Source organism: Lepidochelys kempii, chromosome 7 (genome assembly GCF_965140285.1).
Source record: "Lepidochelys kempii isolate rLepKem1 chromosome 7, rLepKem1.hap1, whole genome shotgun sequence".
Classification (NCBI taxonomy): Eukaryota; Metazoa; Chordata; order Testudines; family Cheloniidae; genus Lepidochelys; species Lepidochelys kempii.
The window spans coordinates 33,695,801-33,712,810 of NC_136386.1; the positions used below are offsets into that span (position 1 = coordinate 33,695,801).

Below are 17,010 nucleotides of genomic sequence, written 5' to 3' on the forward strand. Positions count from 1 at the left end.
TGGAGGGAGCCTGGGTTGGGCCCCAGGAAGAAGCTGGGGGACAGAGCATAGTTAGGGGGGCAGGGCAAGGTGAGGCCTACGGGTGTAGGGAGGAGTCGGGGCGGGGGGAGTGTCTGTGGGGGGTGCAGAGTAGGAGGTGGAGGGGGGCAGGGGTACTGTGAAAGGGTGGAGCAGGCAGGGGTGGGGCCTATGGGGAGGACTGTCTGGGGAGGACTCTGTGTCAGGGCCAAAGGTGAGGGTGAGGATGGGGAAGGTGTCTGTGTGGAGGTGGAGGGCAGGGAGTCTGCAGAGTGGGAGTGGGGTGGGGGCCAGGAGGAGTGTAGAGCAGGAGGGGGAGCACTATCACAGCTCCCTGGCCTGCTGCAATTGCAGCCCCTGGTGCTTTCACTTCCCCTCCCCTCCCCCAGCTGTGATGAAGGTTTCCTAACCCCTCCCTCCTGAATCTGGACTGTACTGGGAGCTCTGGCCTATGCTGTTCACCCAGAGAACCGAACCTGGGTCCGAGCAGGACAGCTCCAGCCCAACCCCATTGTCCCCACCCATTGCCCCTGTGGCTCTGCAGGCCCCTCACTCCTGACAGATCCAGCTGAGGGTGTGGAGAGCAGGAGCTGGCTCCAATGCCGCTTGGGGAGGGGGTGACTCCAGTTTCACCCAGGGGATCTGAGAATAGAATTGGTCCCTGACCCACTGCAGTCAATGGGTGACTCTCGACTGACCCCAGGAGTCAAGGGGATCAGACAGGGACCCTACATTAGTGCAATGAATGAAAGTCATTGGGGCTGAGTTAGATCAGTGGGTCTCAACCTTTCCAGACTACTGTACCCCTTTCCGGAATCTGATTTGTTTTGCGTACCCCCAAGTTTCACCTCACTTAAAAACTGGTTGCTTACAAAACCAGACATACAAATACAAAAGTTTCACAGCTCATTGTTACTGAGAAATTGCTGACTTTTACATTTTTACCATATTAGAAAATGAATCCATTGGAATATAAATATTGTACTTACATTTCAGTGGATAGTATATAGACCAGTATAAACAAGTCATTGTCTGTATGAAATTTTAGTTTGTACTGACTTTGCTAGTGCTTTTTATGTAGCCTGTTGCAAAACCAGGCAAATATCTAGATGAGCTGATATACCCCCTGGAAGACCTCGGTGTACCCCCAGGAGTATGCATACCCCTGGCTGAGAACCACTGAGTTAGATGACAGCTGAGTGGTGACCCATCATGTCCAGCACTTCCATCTCACCCTGTAAGCTCCCTTCACCAGGAACCAAACTTGGGGTAATTCATTACCATCCGGGTGTTGCTTTGATGGGGGAACACCATAGAAATGCAGTTATTAATACTAGCAAAGATGCGAATAGGACCCAGGAGTCCTGGTTCCCCCCGCCCCATCTAATCCACTAGACACCTCTCCCCTCCCACAGCTGAAGACAGAACCCTGGAGTCCTGGCTCTCCACCCCATGCACTAACCCACCAGGCTGCGCTGCCTGCACCCATCATTATCAGCAGACAGCTCTGTCCGTTGGGGAGCAGAGAGTTAACACTGCATTTCCTGCAGCTCAGAGAAGCTGTGGGGACAGGCGGTGCAGGGAACCAGTGTGGGGACTGTGGGGGGGAACGAGAAGGGACCCCTTTCTCTCCTGCCTCCTGCCCCATCCCCACGTGAGACCCTCAGGAGTTGGATCCAGCACAAGACCCAGCTTTCCCGGGCACCCGGTGCTGCCCATGGCTCTGGAGTGCCAGCCCCTGGGCACAGTATCTGTGCGCCTGCAGACTGGGCTGTCCCGAGAGTCATACATGCTGCCCCCAGAGGAGCTGTGTTATGAGCACCTGCGGCACCTGGCAGTGGAGCTGGTGGAGAGGAAGGTAATGGGGCTAAGCTGGAGGAGTGTCGAGAAGGGGAGCGCGGGCGAAAGGGCCAGGATCCAGGGTGCGGGGATGGGAGGGGTCCCCAGAAGGAATCCCAGAGGTTGTGCCCACATGCCAATGGTGGGTCACCGAGACACCAGGGGAGTTTGCTCAAAGTCTGACTAGTGCTTGGAATGTAGGGGAGCAGCTGCGGAACCCAGCAATGTCCTGACTTCCAGCCCCAGCTGCTCTAACCGTGAGTCCCCACTCCCCTCCCAGAGCCGGGGACAGAACCTGAGAGTCCTGGCTTCCACCCGGCATACTCTAACCACTAGACTTCACTCCCCTGCCTCAGCTAGGAATAGAATCGAAGAGTCCTACCTTCCAGTACCTCTCCTGTTCTAACCACTAGACTTCACTCCCCTCCCTGAGCTATGAATAGACCCCAGGCATCCTGCTCTCCCCTCCTCTAACCACTATTCCTCCTCCCTTCTTGATGCCTGGAGATTGATTTGCTGTTCTCCTAAAACAGATTAAATGAGGCACAGCCTGGGGGAAACACTGGGCTGGAGACTGCGGTGTCCCAGAGTTAGGGTGGCAGATGGGAGTTGCTGGGCTGCCAGGCTTCAGGGGGCTTGCTCCCTGGGGAACCTCATGGCATTCAGAGCCCTTGGACAGCACCCTTAGGGGAGCAGGGGGGGCACATGGGATGGGTCAAGGGGCCTGATCTTACCAGGAGACCTGCAGACAGGATTCGAGGTCGGGGTAAGATGATGTGACCCAAGTGTCAGATGACTGGGAGATATAGAGCCCTGGGCCAGGTCCAAAGAGGGGACACCCTTAATATTATGGAGTATGGGGGTGTGTCTGCCCCTCTGCTGTGGACCTGCGCTCTCTCATTCACAGGAGGGTGGCTATTCAAAGGTTCCCTGGCTCCCCCGCATTTCCTTTGCCCCCTGCCCCCTCCCCGCCAGTTTCCATCTCAGGACAGCACAGGGAGCACTTGGGTGTGTGTGGGGGGGTGCTGCAGCAGCCATGCTGAGTCAATCTTTCCGCTGCGGCTGGGGTCAGCAGGGCCCTGTGCTTCCTACCTGCACTCTGAGGGCCTGCCCCCTCCCCGGCTGCCCAGTCCCCCTGCACCGAGCAAGTGACAGAGGAAACCAGCAGAGCAGCTCATTTCCGCTCCGTGCTCACTCATGGCATTGCAGCAGTGGGCTTGTCTGTCTGCAGGGAGCGGGGAGTCTCATACAACTAGCCCTGTACAAACAGCCCCCCGCGCTCCACCCCAGAGGTGACTGGATCTCAGCGCCAGGCAAGGGATCCCTGTATAAACACCCCATGCAGCCCAGCCCAGAAGCAGCTGCCTCTCAGCACCAGGCGCAGAAGGCTTGTGTACACAGCCACCATGTCCCACTCCAGAAGTGGCTGCATCTCAGCACCAGGCAAAGGAGCCTTGTTTAAACAGCCACTGCACCCCACCCTAGAGGCAGCTGCATCTCAGTGCCAAGCAAGGGATCCTTGTATAAACAGCTCCTGCACCCCACCCCAGAAGGGTCTGCATCTTGATGCTGGGTGAAGGATCCCTGTATAAACAACCCCATGTCCCACCCCAGAAGCAGCTGCATTTTAGCTCAGTGCAGTTCCAGTGAGAACACACAGCATTTCTGCAACAATGCAAGCATTCAAGACGTGCTACAGCAGTGGTTCTCAAACTTTTGTACTGGTGACCCCTTTCACATACCAAGCCTCTGAGTGCAACCCCCACCCCCTTATAAATGAACAACACTTTTAAATATATTTAACACTACTATAAATGCTGGAGGCAAAGCAGGGTTTGGGGTGGAGGCTGGCAGTTCGCAACCCCTCATGTAATAACCTCGCGACCTCCTGAGGAGTCCCGACCCCCAGTTTGAGAACCCCTGTGCTACAGGAATCCAGGAGGCTGGTGTTAGCGGTGGGACTCTATCTGTGCTCCCCTCCCTCTCCCAATGTGTCACAAGCCCTGGCAGGCTCCGGACTCTGTGAAAGTTTTGGGCGTGGGTGATTGCCCAGCCAGGGAATGGTGCTGGGAAGAGCTGGAGCCCGCAGCCTGGGAGCAGCAAAACCTGGAGCTAGAGTGAAGATTTCATGTCTATAATAACCAGGCCTATTCCAGTCCCATCTTCCCCTGCGGGGAGGCGCTAATGTGAGCTCACAGGCCAACCTTTACCAGCTGAGAGCAGGCTGGGGCAGTGGGGTCGGGGGAAGGTTACTGTCTGTGTCCCCCATAATTCCCCAGAAAGAGGCCATGATTTCTGAGTTCTATGCCTGGCTCAGGAAGGGGAGTGGGATCTAATGGTTAGTGCAGGCCAGGGGGGCCCAGGAGGCCTGGGTTCTAATACCATCTCTCTCCTAGTTCCCTGAGTACGGCTTCCTGGGAGTGTCAGAGAAGATCATGCTGTTCCGGCACGACACCGCGTCAGAGAATGTGCTGGAGCACTTGGGGCCAGACGGTGTGGTGCGCCCTGGGGACCTGATTGAGGTCGTGCTGTCGGGTGAGACAGTCCTGGGGCACCAGAGCCTGTGGATGCCAAACAGGGCCTGGAGGGGAAAGACCTCAGCTTCCCCTCCCTGCCCCATGTTAGCCAGCCAGTCTCCCATCCTGGGGCAGATCAGAACTGGCGCTCCCTAGAGAGGAAAGGCCCCTTGTCCCATTCCCCCATCCCACCCAGCCAGTCCCCGTGCCATAGGGGCAGATTGGAGCCAGCGGCCCACAGAGGGGCAGGCCCTGGACTCCCATGCTCCCTACCAAACCCACCCCCTCCTCATTCTTCTCTCTCCCCACAGCCTCAGTTTCTTTGGATTTCACTATCCGGCCCCATGTGCTGCTTGTTCACTCCTACAAGGCCCCGGCCTTCTGCGACTACTGTGGGGAGATGCTCTGGGGGCTGGTGCGCCAAGGGTTAAAGTGTCAAGGTATGGAGCAATCCGTGTCCACCCCTTCCCGTCCCCGCCCTGGGACTGACCCAGTTGCCTGACCCAACCCTCTCCCGCTTCCTGGGTCCCTCTGGTGCCCATACCCCCATCTCTGCACCTGGCCCGATCCCCTGGGTCCCACTGGGCAGACAATGCTCCCTTCAGATCTCCTGGGTCCCTTTGGCACCCCTCTCCCCAGGCCTGGCTGAATTCCTCAGCCCTTTGCACACCAGTAGCCCCCTCCTTCCAGGCCTGCCCAATCTCCTGGAGCCCCTCTGGAGCTCCCACCTCCATGACCAGGGGACCCAGCTCCCCCCATTCCAGGCCTGGCATGGGGCCCAGTCCTCACTCTCCCCTCCCCCCAGGCTGTGGGCTGAATTATCACAAGCGCTGTGCCTTCAAGATCCCCAACAACTGCCGCGGTGTGAGGAGGAGCCAGCTGGCCAGTCGCTCACTGGGTGCTACCACCAGCCCCAAGACCCCTGGCCTTGGCCAGACTGTGGGGGGCAGCCTGGAGGAGGTAGGAGCTGGGACCCACACAGCCGGGGGAAGTATTCCAGAGGGTGACGGCTCTTGGGTGTTGGGAAGGTCAAGGACTTCAGAGGCGATGGATACACCCTGCAAAGGAATACGATGTCTGCTCTAGCCACTACACCCACTCCTCTCCCAGAGGAATCCTGGCTGCTAACCCCCTGCAGTGGTGGCTGGATAGGATGGGGAAGGCCAGGCAGAGACCCAGGATAAATCAGAATTGGGGATGGCTGGCAACTTGGCTGGGCCCCTGGAAAGTGGGGTGCAGTGAGGGACAGTGACAGTGCGGAGTTGGGAGGAGGGTGGGGACACTCACCACAGTCTAACATGGACTCTGGTTCCCCTGCAGATCAGTCACTGGAAGTGGGGCCAGCAGACACAGGGTCCTGTGCTGATTGGCCGCCCACTCTGGAAGGACTGGATGGATCTGAACCGGGTCAAGGTGCCACACACCTTCCAGGTCCACTCGTACACCCGGCCCACCGTGTGCCAACACTGCAAGCGCCTGCTCAAGGGGCTCTTCCGCCAGGGGTTGCAGTGCAAAGGTACCAGCAGCTGGGACCATGCAGAGGACTGGGGTAAAGGGCTGACCCCGGGCTGGGACCCTGCCAGGACTGGGATGCTGCTGGGATTGACCTCAGAGTCACTGTGGCCCCACTGGGGTGTAGTGGTACAGAACCCGGCAACCCAGCTTCGAGCTGTGCCCCCATTGCTTCCCCTTTCAGCACTGAAGCTCCTTCTGATGGCATGTCCAAGCAACCACCCCAGGGAGGTGTCCCCTTTGACGGCCGTCTGTTGACCCAGTGAAGCCTCCCTGCCCTGCAGGGGCCACTTATCAAGAGAACCCTGTACAGAGAGCTGGGTCCCCATCCTTCTGGGGCTGACAGGGAACCAGCAGAAACAGTCACACACGGCAGGGGAACCTACATCACGGGTACAAAGGGAGAAGTGGGGGGGATTCAGGGAACAGAGATAAAAGGGAGGAGCTGCCCTTGCTGTAACCAATGCAGCAACACTGCCTGAGTCTGCAAAGAGCCTGAGCCAATTGCTCTGAGGAGGGAGCTACCCCCTTTGTCGCAGTTGGAGGTAGCACCCAGCCACACTGCTCCAGGGACCCCAGCAGGAAAGGGGGAGAGCTGGATCCCAGCTGGCCCGCTGCCCCACCCTGTCCCAGCCCTCAGCCTCTCTCCTCTCCCCCCACAGACTGTAAATTCAACTGCCACAAGCGCTGCGAGCAGTTCGTGCCGGAAGAGTGCGTGGGGGAGGGCCTGGCCCCTGGCACAGCAGGTAAGGACGGGGCCGCATGGGGCAGGGAGGCAACATACCTAGCACTACCCCATTCCCAGCCCCAGCTCTGCCCCCTGCTCAGCTTGCCCACTGGGGAAGCCTGACCCCTCCGAGAGTGCCCCGCATGGCTATCCCACAATGCATTGGGCACAACCCAGTGACCCTGTCCAATCAACAATAGGGCTCCACTGCTCTAAGCTTGTCTGGGCCAGAAGCGCCACACCTCATTCCCCTCCCTGTGCGAGGGGTAGAACCCAGGAGTCCTGATTCCCCCTTGGGCACAAACAGCACTTTCCTGAGGGCCCAGAACGCTCCCTGCCCTGCCTCGCCTCACCCCCAGCTTAGTCTCGCCCGCCCCCCCACTCTCCTCCTGTCCCCAGCTCCACTCCCTCCCCACCCCACCCAGCCCTGCACTTGCCCCCTCCCAGTCCCCCATACCCAGCCCTGAGCTCACCCCCTCCCAATTCCCCATACCCAGCCCTTACTCTCTTACACTGCCCCCACACCCCACTCTGCTCCCAGCCCTGAGCTCTCACCCAGAGAGGTGTCAGGCTGAAGAGCACCATCCTCACCAGGGCCCAGGAAGTTCTGGGAGCCTCAGACCCCATCCTCTTTCTGTGTCTCCTCTGCCACAGGCAGCACAAAAAGCCCAGACCCAATCTTCCCACCCTCCTGGGGGCTGGGGGTGTAGCACTGCAGAGGTAGGGAGGGTCAAGGAGGGGTACAGGGTCACCACATTCTCAGATTTGGCCTGGTCACCCCTCTGGCAAGACAGCCAGGCTCAATTTCCAATTCTAGTCAGGGGACAAGGGGTGGCCTGAGTCCTTCTTTGTTGTACCCCTGCTTCCAGCCCATCTGCTCTAACCATTAGCCACCACTCTGCTCCCAGAGCCAGGCAGAGAACCCAGAAATCCTGGCGCCCAGTGGCCCCGCTCTAGTCCCTATCCCCCATCGTGTTTTCCCTGCTGGCCTTGCAGAAAGCAGGGTATCTCACTCTCTCCCTTCACCCACATAGATGGCGAGAGCCCAGAGTGCCCATCTAGCAAGCCAGAGCCAGTGGAAGGGGAGGCAGATGGGGAGGGCACCAGTGGGCACGGGCTGGCAGAGGACACAGAGGAGACAGAGCCCAACCCTGGGACTCTAGAGGCAGAGATGCACACCAGCCTCAGGTAGGGACCCCCCCAAGGATGGGTGGGTGGGGTGGGATGGGGGGGGCTACATGGTTCCTGCTGCTCTATAGTACAGAAGGAGAAGGGGATCTCCCATGGGGTCAGTGAACTCAGGAATCCTGGTTCCCAATCCCCGCTCTAACCACCAGACCTCACTCCCCTCCCAGAGATGGGCATAGAACCCAGGAGTCCTGACCCCAGGGAGCCTGGTGGGTGGTGGAAGGCTGTGCCTTTGGGGGCAGGGGAGTCCAACATCTGAGTCCCTGTCTCTCCTGGCGCCAGCCCCTGTTTCAGTAGCTACATCCCCTTGATGCGGGTGGTGCAGTCCTGCCGGCACACCAAGAGGCGGCGCAGCGCCATCCTGCTGGAGGGATGGATGGTGCATTTCACCAGCAGGGACCCCATGGTGAGTGAACAGAGGGTGGAGACAGAGAGTGAGGTTACAGGAGGGTCGGGGTGGAGCCACAGGAGATATGGGGTCAGGGGTGGAGCTTCAGGCAGGCTGGAATGGGGGGTGGAGTCAGAGGAGAATGGGAGGCAGGGGTCATGGATGGGCAGGGGGCAGGATCACAAGGCAGAGTAACAGGATGGGGCATGGAGTGAGAGGGTGTCAGGGAGTGGGGCTTGCGGCTGGCCAGGGCTGGTTATGTGGGGACTGAGAGCAGGAGAGGGGGATTATTGGCCAGGCATTTCAGGGCAATGTTGGGGGGGCAGCAGAGGTTTGGGTTGGGGGGCCTTGGGATGGGATGGGCATAAGCCCCCAGAATAACATCTCTGTGCCCCCCCAGAGGAAACGCCATTTCTGGGTGCTGGATAGTAAGAGCCTGAGCTTCTTCCACTGTGAGAGCGGAGGCAAGTTCTACAAGGTGAGGGGTCCGCTCTTCGTCCCCTCCGCTGCATCCCATTCCCTACAGCACCCTGTTTCCCCTGAGCCCAAATCCAAAGCAGCCTGCACTCTCCCTGTGGCACCCCCCCTCCTGATTCCTCACCCCAGAGGAGCCCAGCCACTGTCCAATGGTCTTGCTCTTCCTGCAGGAGCTGCCGCTGTCTGAGATCCTCCAGATCCGCCCCTGGGAGGGGCTGACACCCCTGGCCCCCAGTGGGAGCCCCCCCTGCTTTGAGCTGGTGACGGAGGCCCTGGTGTACTACGTGGGCGAGCACAGCAGTGAGCGGGAGCCAGGGCAGGTCTGGGCGAGGGCGGAGGCTGGAAAGGCCTGGGCCAGGGCCATCCGCCAGGCCCTATGGCCTGTGAACCCCGAGCCCGACGGCTCTGTCCAGGAGCCCAGTGAGTACCATGGGGATCCCTCTATAGGCAGCCATGAGCCCCACCCCAGAGCCAGCTGCATCTCAGAGCTGGGTAAGGGATCATCCCTGATTCAACAGCCCCTATGCTGCACTGCAGAGCCAGCCAGACCTCAGTGTTGGGCAAGGAATCCTGTTAACAGCCTTCGTGCCACACCTCAGTGTTGGGCAAGGAACCCCTGTGTTAACAGCCCCTGTGCCCCACCCTAGTGCCAGCTGCATCTCAGTGCTGGGCAAGGAACCCCTGTATCAACAGCCCCTGTGCCATACCCCAGAGACAGCTGCATCTCAGTACCAGGTGAGGGATCCCTGTATAAACATCCCCAGTGGCCGTCTGAGAGGTAGCTGTCTCCTGCTCCCAGGATAACAGGGCAGTGGGTCTGGATGTCCCAGTCGGGCCAGGGTCTTCTCATGTCTCCATTGTGTCTTATCTCTGCAGATTCTGACTATGAGTCCCCAGATGACACGGTGAGTTGGAGAGGGTGGCACTGGGGAACCCTAGGAGTGGTGGGGTGCATGGTCTAGCACGGGGAAGGGGATGAGCAAACATGGGGGCTGGTGTTGGGGTGAGGAAGCCAGGCATAAGGGTTGGTGGCGAGGTGGCAGTAGTGGGAGCATTAGGCCTGGTATGTCAGGGATTTGCCCCTAGCGGGCACCATGCCTCAATCCCCCCAACTCTGTCCTTGTCCCTCACCCCAGGACATCAGCCGTTCCTATCAGATCTTCCCTGACGAGGTGCTGGGCGCTGGGCAGTTTGGGGTGGTGTACGGCGGTAGGTGCCTTCCCCCGCCCCTGCTCCCCAACTCCCATCCTGGCTCCCCTTTCCTGTGTCCCTCAATAGCTCCCCTCCCTCTGTGCTGATCCCCCCACCTCCCCTTGGGCACAGTCTGGGATCTGTTTGCATGTGCACCCCCCAGGGGCAAACACGTGGACTACAGCTCTCCAGGTGCCGTAGCCATGCCCATCCCATCACTGCCATGCTTCCAGGAGCATGGTTTGCCCACTGCTCACCTGTGGTGTGCCAGTGCACATCTCCCCCCAGCCCTGCCTCACACCCCTCCCGCCCCAGCCCTGCCTCCCCCTCTGCCCCCAGCCCTGCCTCACACCCCTCCCGCCCCAGCCCTGCCTCCCTCTCTGCCCCCAGCCCTGCCACACACCCCTCCCGCCCCAGCCCTGCCTCCCCCTCTGCCCCCAGCCCTGACTCACACCCCTCCTGCCCCAGCCCTGCCTCCCCCTCTGCCCCCAGCCCTGCCCCACACCCCTCCCGCCCCAGCCCTGCCCCACACCCTCCTGCCCCAGCCCTGCCTCCCCCTCTGCCCCCAGCCCTGCCTCACACCCCTCCCGCCCCAGCCCTGCCTCCCCCTCTACCCCCAGCCCTGCCCCACACCCCTCCTGCCCCAGCCCTGCCACACACCCCTCCCGCCCCAGCCCTGCCTCTCCCTCTGCCCCCAGCCCTGCCTCACACCCCTCCCGCCCCAGCTCTGCCTCCCCCTCTGCCCCCAGCCCTGCCCCACACCCCTCCCGCCCCAGTCCTGCCTCCCCCTCTGCCCCACACCCCTCCCGCCCCAGCCCTGCCTCCCCCTCTGCCCCCAGCCCTGCCCCACACCCCTCCCGCCCCAGCCCTGCCTCCCCCATACCCCTCCTGCCCCAGTCCTGCCACACACCCCTCCCGCCGCAGCCCTGCCTCTCCCTCTGCCCCCAGCCCTGCCTCACACCCCTCCCGCCCCAGCCCTGCCTCCCCCTCTGCCCCCAGCCCTGCCCCCCCCCCAGCTCTGCCACACACCCCTCCCACCCCAGCCCTGCCTCCCCCTCTGCCCCCAGCCCTGCCTCACACCCCTCCCGCCCCAGCCCTGCCTCCCCCTCTGCCCCCAGCCCTGACTCACACCCCTCCCGCCCCAGCCCTGCCTCCCCCTCTGCCCCCAGCCCTGACTCACACCCCTCCCGCCCCAGCCCTGCCTCCCCCTCTGCCCCCAGCCCTGCCTCACACCCCTCCCGCCCCAGCCCTGCCTCCCCCTCTGCCCCCAGCCCTGCTTCCCCCTCTGCCCCCAGCCCTGCCTCACACCCCTCTCGCTCCAGCCCTGCCTCCCCCTCTGCCCCCAGCCCTGCCCCACACCCCTCCCGCCCCCAGCCCTGCCTCCCCCTCTGCCCCCAGCCCTGCCACACACCCCTCTCGCTCCAGCCCTGCCTCCCCCTCTGCCCCCAGCCCTGCCACACACCCCTCCCGCCCCAGCCCTGCCTCCCCCTCTGCCCCCAGCCCTGCCCCACACCCCTCCCTCCCCCTCTGCCCCCAGCCCTGCCTCACACCCCTCCCGCCCCAGCCCTGCCTCCCCCTCTGCCCCCAGCCCTGCCTCACACCCCTCCCGCCCCAGCCCTGCCTCCCCATCTGCCTCCCGCCCCAGCCCTGCCTCTCCTTCTGCCCCCAGCCCTGCCTCCCCCTCCCGCCCCAGCCCTGCCACACACCCCTCCTGCCCCTGCCCTGCCTCTCCTTCTGCCCCCAGTTCTGCCACACACCCCTCCTGCCCCAGCCCTGCCTCCCTCTCTGCCCCCAAGCCCTGATACCACTGCCCTGCCCCCCAGGAAAGCACAGGAAATCTGGCCGGGATGTGGCCATCAAAGTCATCGACAAGCTGCGCTTCCCCCCCCGGCAGGAAAATCAGTTCCGCAATGAGGTCTCTATCCTGCAGGTGAGCCCCTGGGGATGGGAAACACAAGGACCCTGGTGGGAAAGGAGAGGTGTGTGGAAAAGGGGACCCTTGGGTGGGGGGCACGTGGGGACTCCTCCATGGACATGTTTGGCTGCCTCTGCCCCCCAGACCCAGTGGGGGAAACGGGGCAATGGCTGGACAGGCAGCACTCCCTCCCCCAGTGCACTGGGGGCTTTGTTGGGGCCCTGCCCCCTGGAGGGAGCTCCAAGCCAGTCCAGCACCAGAGAAGGGCCTGCAGGGTTAGGTGCAGGTCTGAGTGGTGGGGAGGGTTCTTGGGCTGTGAGCAGGGTGCGGAGGATCCCCGTTCAGGGAGCTCCATCCTCTCCCCTGCCAGAGCCTGCACTCCCCCTGCGTGGTGCACCTGGAGTGCATGTTCGAGGGCCCTGCCCGGCTCTTCGTGGTGATGGAGCGGCTGCGTGGCGACATGCTGGAAATGATCCTGTCCAGCGAGACTGGGCGGCTGCCCGAACCCCTTGCCAAGTTCCTCATTGCCCAGGTGGGTGCCGCAGCTCTCCCCGCCCCACGCCCTGCAGTGGCCTCACAGCAGATCAAGGAGGACCAAGCAAACCCTCCAGCCTGGTGCTCCCCACAGGTGTCCCCATCGGGCATGTTAATGATGCTGCACCATCCATGATCACAGCATGCATACTACTCAGAGTCCTTGTGAAAATGTACACACCCCCACACACTGCTCCCCCACGGCCCACCGCTCCCGTCCTGGCCCCCCAACATGCTGCTCCCCTGTGGCACGCCATTCGCTCCCATGCACTGCTCCGCATGGCTGCTCATCCCCTTCGTGCCCACCACTGTGGTCCCGTCACCATTGCCTACCGCACCCAGGCTCACCACTCCCGCCACTCAGCACGGTGGTATACTCGTGCGCGTCAGCACCGCACATCATTGCATGCGCCTCGCCATCACTGTGCACGTACACACACCATCCCATCACTGCCCCCCAATGCCTGGGGCGCGGTTCACACAGCACTCACCAGCGCACGTGAGCGTGCAACAGCCCCCATGCCACACCCAGTCTGTGCGTGGGCCTGTCAGGAACTCCCCCCACCTGGCAGGTAACCACCCCCTCCGGTGACGTTCCCGCTGTGCTTGCAGATCCTGTCTGCCCTGCATCACCTGCACACCCGGAACATCGTGCACTGTGACCTCAAGCCAGAGAATGTGCTGCTGGCCTCGGATGAGCCCTACCCCCAGGTGGGACAATCCCTGCCCTGCCTCCCAGCCCACCTCCCTGGAGCCCTGCCCCTCCTGTTCTACCGCCTCATCCCTCTAGCCCCCTCTCCCTGAACACCCATCCTAGCTCGTGCCCCATTGCACCCACTCTCCCTTCCCCTTTCCGCCAAGACTCTATTACCAACCTGGGGCCGGACCAGACCTGGCACCCCCCAGAGGGGAGAGGCCCCTACCCCAAGCCAGCCGGTCCCCGCAGAGTCAGGCCCCCTAGCAAGGAAATGCTCCATATTCCCCACCCTCATGCTAACCCCTCACCTCTCAGGTGAAGCTCTGTGACTTTGGCTTCGCCCGCATCATTGAGGAGTCGTCATTCCGGCGCTCAGTGGTGGGGACCCCAGCGTACCTGGCGCCCGAAGTGCTGCGGCAACATGGCTACAACCGTGCCCTGGACATGTGGGCCGTGGGCGTCATCATCTACGTCAGCCTGAGCGGGACCTTCCCCTTCAACGAGGAGGAGGACGTCAACGATCAGATCAAGAATGCAGCCTTCATGTACCCCCGGCAGACCTGGGCCAGCATCTCCCTTGAGGGTGAGACCCTCCTACTCCGACCCTGCCCCCCCACCTCCAGACTGCAGCGTTCATGTACTCCCAGCAGACCCGAGTCAACATCTTCCTTGAGGGGGAGACCTCCTGTCTCCCCCACCACCCTGCATCCAATCACACTGCCCCCTTACCTCCAGACTGGCCATGTACCCCTGGCAGACCTGGGCCAGCATCTCCCTCGACGGCGAGACCCTCTTCCCCCACCACCACCCTGCCCTGCCCTGCTCCGCTCCCCTGTGGCATGCCACTTGCAGCACACTACTCCTCCCACTGCCCCTGCACCTCCAGAGCATGGGCTGCATGTACCTGCAGCAGCCCTATGGCACCTCCAGGAAATTTGGCTGTTGCAGGCCTCTGGCAGCCAATGGCTGTGCTCCCTGGGGGGAGGAGTTGGGGAGAGTTCTTGGCCTATGTAACCCCCTCCTTCCCTCCCAGCTGTCAGCCTCATCCACCAGCTGCTGCAGGTGAAGCTGAGGAAGCGACTGAGTGTGAACAAGGCGCTGAACCACCCCTGGCTGCAGGTACCTTCCCTCCACCCCTCAATCCCTATTCACCCCACCCATATCCCTGCCTGCAGATACCTTCTGTCCCACAATCCACACCCCATAACACACCTCTTCCATCCCCCGGCACTGTCTAACTCCACGTAAACTCCCTCCACCCTAGAACTCAACACCCTGCTCTCCCCTGCCCAGCTTCACCCCAGTCTCCAGTCCCCCCTCCCAACAGTAAATGGCTAACTCAACCCCCTCCCTAGCTCTCCCCATCCCCTGTAGATCCCTTCCTCAGTACACGGTGGACCCCTGATAGGAGGAGCCTGGACTCCCCACAGCACCTGTTGATGAGCGGTCTCCATCCCCCCCAGGATTTCCAGACCTGGCTGGCCCTGCGGGAGCTGGAGACCCATGTGGGGCAGCGCTACCTCACCCATCCAAGTGACGACGCCCGCTGGAAGCGCCTTGCCCATGAGCAGGGGCTGGCCTGGCCATCAGGGCTCACCACTCAGCCCAGCCTGGAGGAGGAAGGGGACAGCGACAATACAGGCGAGGGAAGCTGAGCCCTCCCCCAGGACTCACTCATGGGAAAGGGGGAGGGGGGGCTGGGACCCCTTAGCACAACATCGCCCCCATAAACTGATTTCCCCAAATTTAGCACCATGTGGTCTGTGCAGGGTGTGCACCCATCTTGCTGGAGCTTGTTCACACGTGGGGGGTGTCACAGGCTCAGATTCCCCTGCACAAATGCTTCCCTAGCTCAGACCCTCTCCAGCATGAAATCCCGCACTCTGAGTCACAGGTCCACCATGGTGCATGCCTCCCCTTCCCCATTGATCCTTTCCACCCTAGTATCCCCAGTCCACTGCTTCTTTATCAGCTTCCTTGCACATGACCACCACCTCCCAACCCTGCCAGCTCCAGATACTCATGGCTGGCAGGAAGTTCACAGCAGCTGCTCCACAGTTTCACTTTTATTTCAAAAGCACACAATTGGAGCCCCATCCTACCAAGCCATAGTACCCTCCTCAATGGGGCTGGGCCCTGCTGTCCTTGGGGAAAGGCAGGAGGTTGGTGGGGGTGGTGTGGTGTGAATCTGTCCATTGCCCCCAATCTGGGGACTCTTCTCTAACTGTCCAGCGGCAACCCCCCAGGATCCTCCAGCAGCGGGAAGCATCCTCATTCCCCCAATCACAGCTTCCTGTAAGCCCCCACGGTGAGGTCAAAAAGCTGGGGGTTGTAGACCTGGCCCTGCTTGTCCAGCAGGAAGTAAAAGGGCCGCCCCTTGACCTTGAGAGGAATCATGGCAGGCACCTCAGAACGATGGGCCATGCAGGAGACCTGGCGCAGGGGCACTGTGAAAGACGAGCTCAGCCCGAAGGGGTAGTAGGTGCTGAGGGTCACATCCCGTCCCCCCTGGCGCAGCACAACCTGCCACACCGAACGGCGTGAATACATGAAGCTGGCAGCCACGATCAGTGAACCTGGGATGGGGGAGAAAGAGAGGAAATGAAACGCCCAGATGCCATCCACCATACCCAGACTGGGCTAGTAGGGGGCTGTGGGTTGGAAGGCACTGGCAAAACTCGGGGGGGGAAACCCAAGGCTGGGATACCAGGGGGCCGCAGATTAGAAACGAGGGACATCAGCAAGGCTGGGGGTACAGCCTCCCCATCTCCCAGCAGCAGGATTTGGCTCTGAGTTTCAGAAGCCTGATTCCACTCAGCTGCTCCAGGTGGCCCAGGCCCAGCTGCGGGGTGGAACCAGGCTCAGGTCCCAGATCCCTCTTCCCCAGGGCAATGAACCGGACTCAGACCCAGCTCCCTGTCACTGACCACCTTCCCCGGGGCAGACTCTCTCCCTGCGGAGAGAGGGGAGAATCCCATTACCAGTGTCTTCGGTTCATGCTTCCCCAGGATGCAAGGACTGGAATCACCAGTTCCCCGCGCCTGAGTGCTGTGCTGCCCTAGATGCTGGGTGGGAAACCCCTGGTCCCCACACCCCTCTCTCCCCGGGGCCCGCTCCGGCTCGGGCCCGCTCCCGGCTCTCACCCACGGTCAGACAGGACACGGTGAATCCGTAGCGCCACTTGTTGGAGGCCGGGTTGATCGAGGCCCCACCGGGCAGGGTGGGCGCGGGCCGGGCGCTGGCCGCGGGCCGCCCCGCGGGCCGCAGCGCGCTGAAGGCGAAGTGCGCCAGGTACGCCCAGAACGCGAACTGCCCCGCGCAGAACAGCCCGAGCAGGCGGAAGAAGCGGCCCCGCTCGTGCCGGAACAGCAGCAGGTCCCGGGGCACGTGCGTGTCCAGGGGGGACGCCCCGCGCGCTGGGCCTGCCAAGCCCCGCGCACCGCTGAGCCGGGCCCAGGGGCCCCCCGTTCCCCACGTGCAGCAGCGCAGTCCCCACAGCCGCAGCTGCCCGGCCCCCGCCATCTCTCCGCCGGAGCGCGGGGGCGCCTGGGACTTGTAGTCATCACGACTTCTCTCAAATAGGAACTTGGTGCTTCTGCGTAGGGGCAGGAGGCTCCTCCCCCTTACCCGCAGCGCCTTCTTACACTGGGGGATCGCTGTGCTGGGGGGGGTGGGGGGGGGAAGCCACCCCGCCAGGACGGAATGTGGAGAGAGCATGGAAGGGTGGAGGGACTGAGAGGAATGTAGAGAGGGGCTGGGGAAGCAACTGGGATGGGGGAGGGGGGAAGATGACCTGGAAGGAATGGTAGTGGTATTGGGGGGTAATATGGAGAAGGGGGGACTGGCAGGGGGGAGTGGATGACAGGGACTGGAGGGGAATGTTGGAGGGAGGGGAGGGGGGGACTGGGCTGGGGAGAGGACCTGGAAGGGATGGTACTTGGATTGGGGGGCAACGTGGAGAGGCCCTAGAGGAGGGACTGGGGAACAGGAGGGAATGTATCCAACAGA

General features: G+C 62.0%; 2 protein-coding genes across 2 annotated transcripts; one reads left to right on the top strand and one right to left on the bottom strand.

The window, feature by feature from the left end:
• The first annotated feature begins 1,103 nt into the window (after positions 1 to 1,103).
• On the top strand, positions 1,104 to 14,739 carry LOC140914389 (serine/threonine-protein kinase D3). Its single transcript, XM_073352077.2, has 18 exons — positions 1,104 to 1,876; positions 4,254 to 4,392; positions 4,685 to 4,813; positions 5,179 to 5,333; positions 5,694 to 5,889; positions 6,548 to 6,631; positions 7,647 to 7,800; positions 8,083 to 8,206; positions 8,589 to 8,666; positions 8,836 to 9,085; positions 9,542 to 9,570; positions 9,802 to 9,874; positions 11,680 to 11,786; positions 12,142 to 12,303; positions 12,918 to 13,016; positions 13,318 to 13,585; positions 14,036 to 14,121; positions 14,466 to 14,739. Exons 1-18 carry the CDS (start codon positions 1,736 to 1,738, stop codon positions 14,655 to 14,657), a joined length of 2,466 nt encoding a protein of 821 aa, XP_073208178.1. The 5' UTR covers positions 1,104 to 1,735; the 3' UTR covers positions 14,658 to 14,739.
• Positions 14,740 to 15,055: 316 nt separating this feature from the next.
• TMEM223 (transmembrane protein 223) lies at positions 15,056 to 16,578 on the bottom strand. The gene is made up of 2 exons (XM_073352090.1): positions 16,146 to 16,578; positions 15,056 to 15,578 (listed from the first exon to the last, which is right to left on the bottom strand). Exons 1-2 carry the CDS (start codon positions 16,522 to 16,524, stop codon positions 15,286 to 15,288), a joined length of 672 nt encoding a protein of 223 aa, XP_073208191.1. The 5' UTR covers positions 16,525 to 16,578; the 3' UTR covers positions 15,056 to 15,285.
• Positions 16,579 to 17,010: the final 432 nt, after the last annotated feature.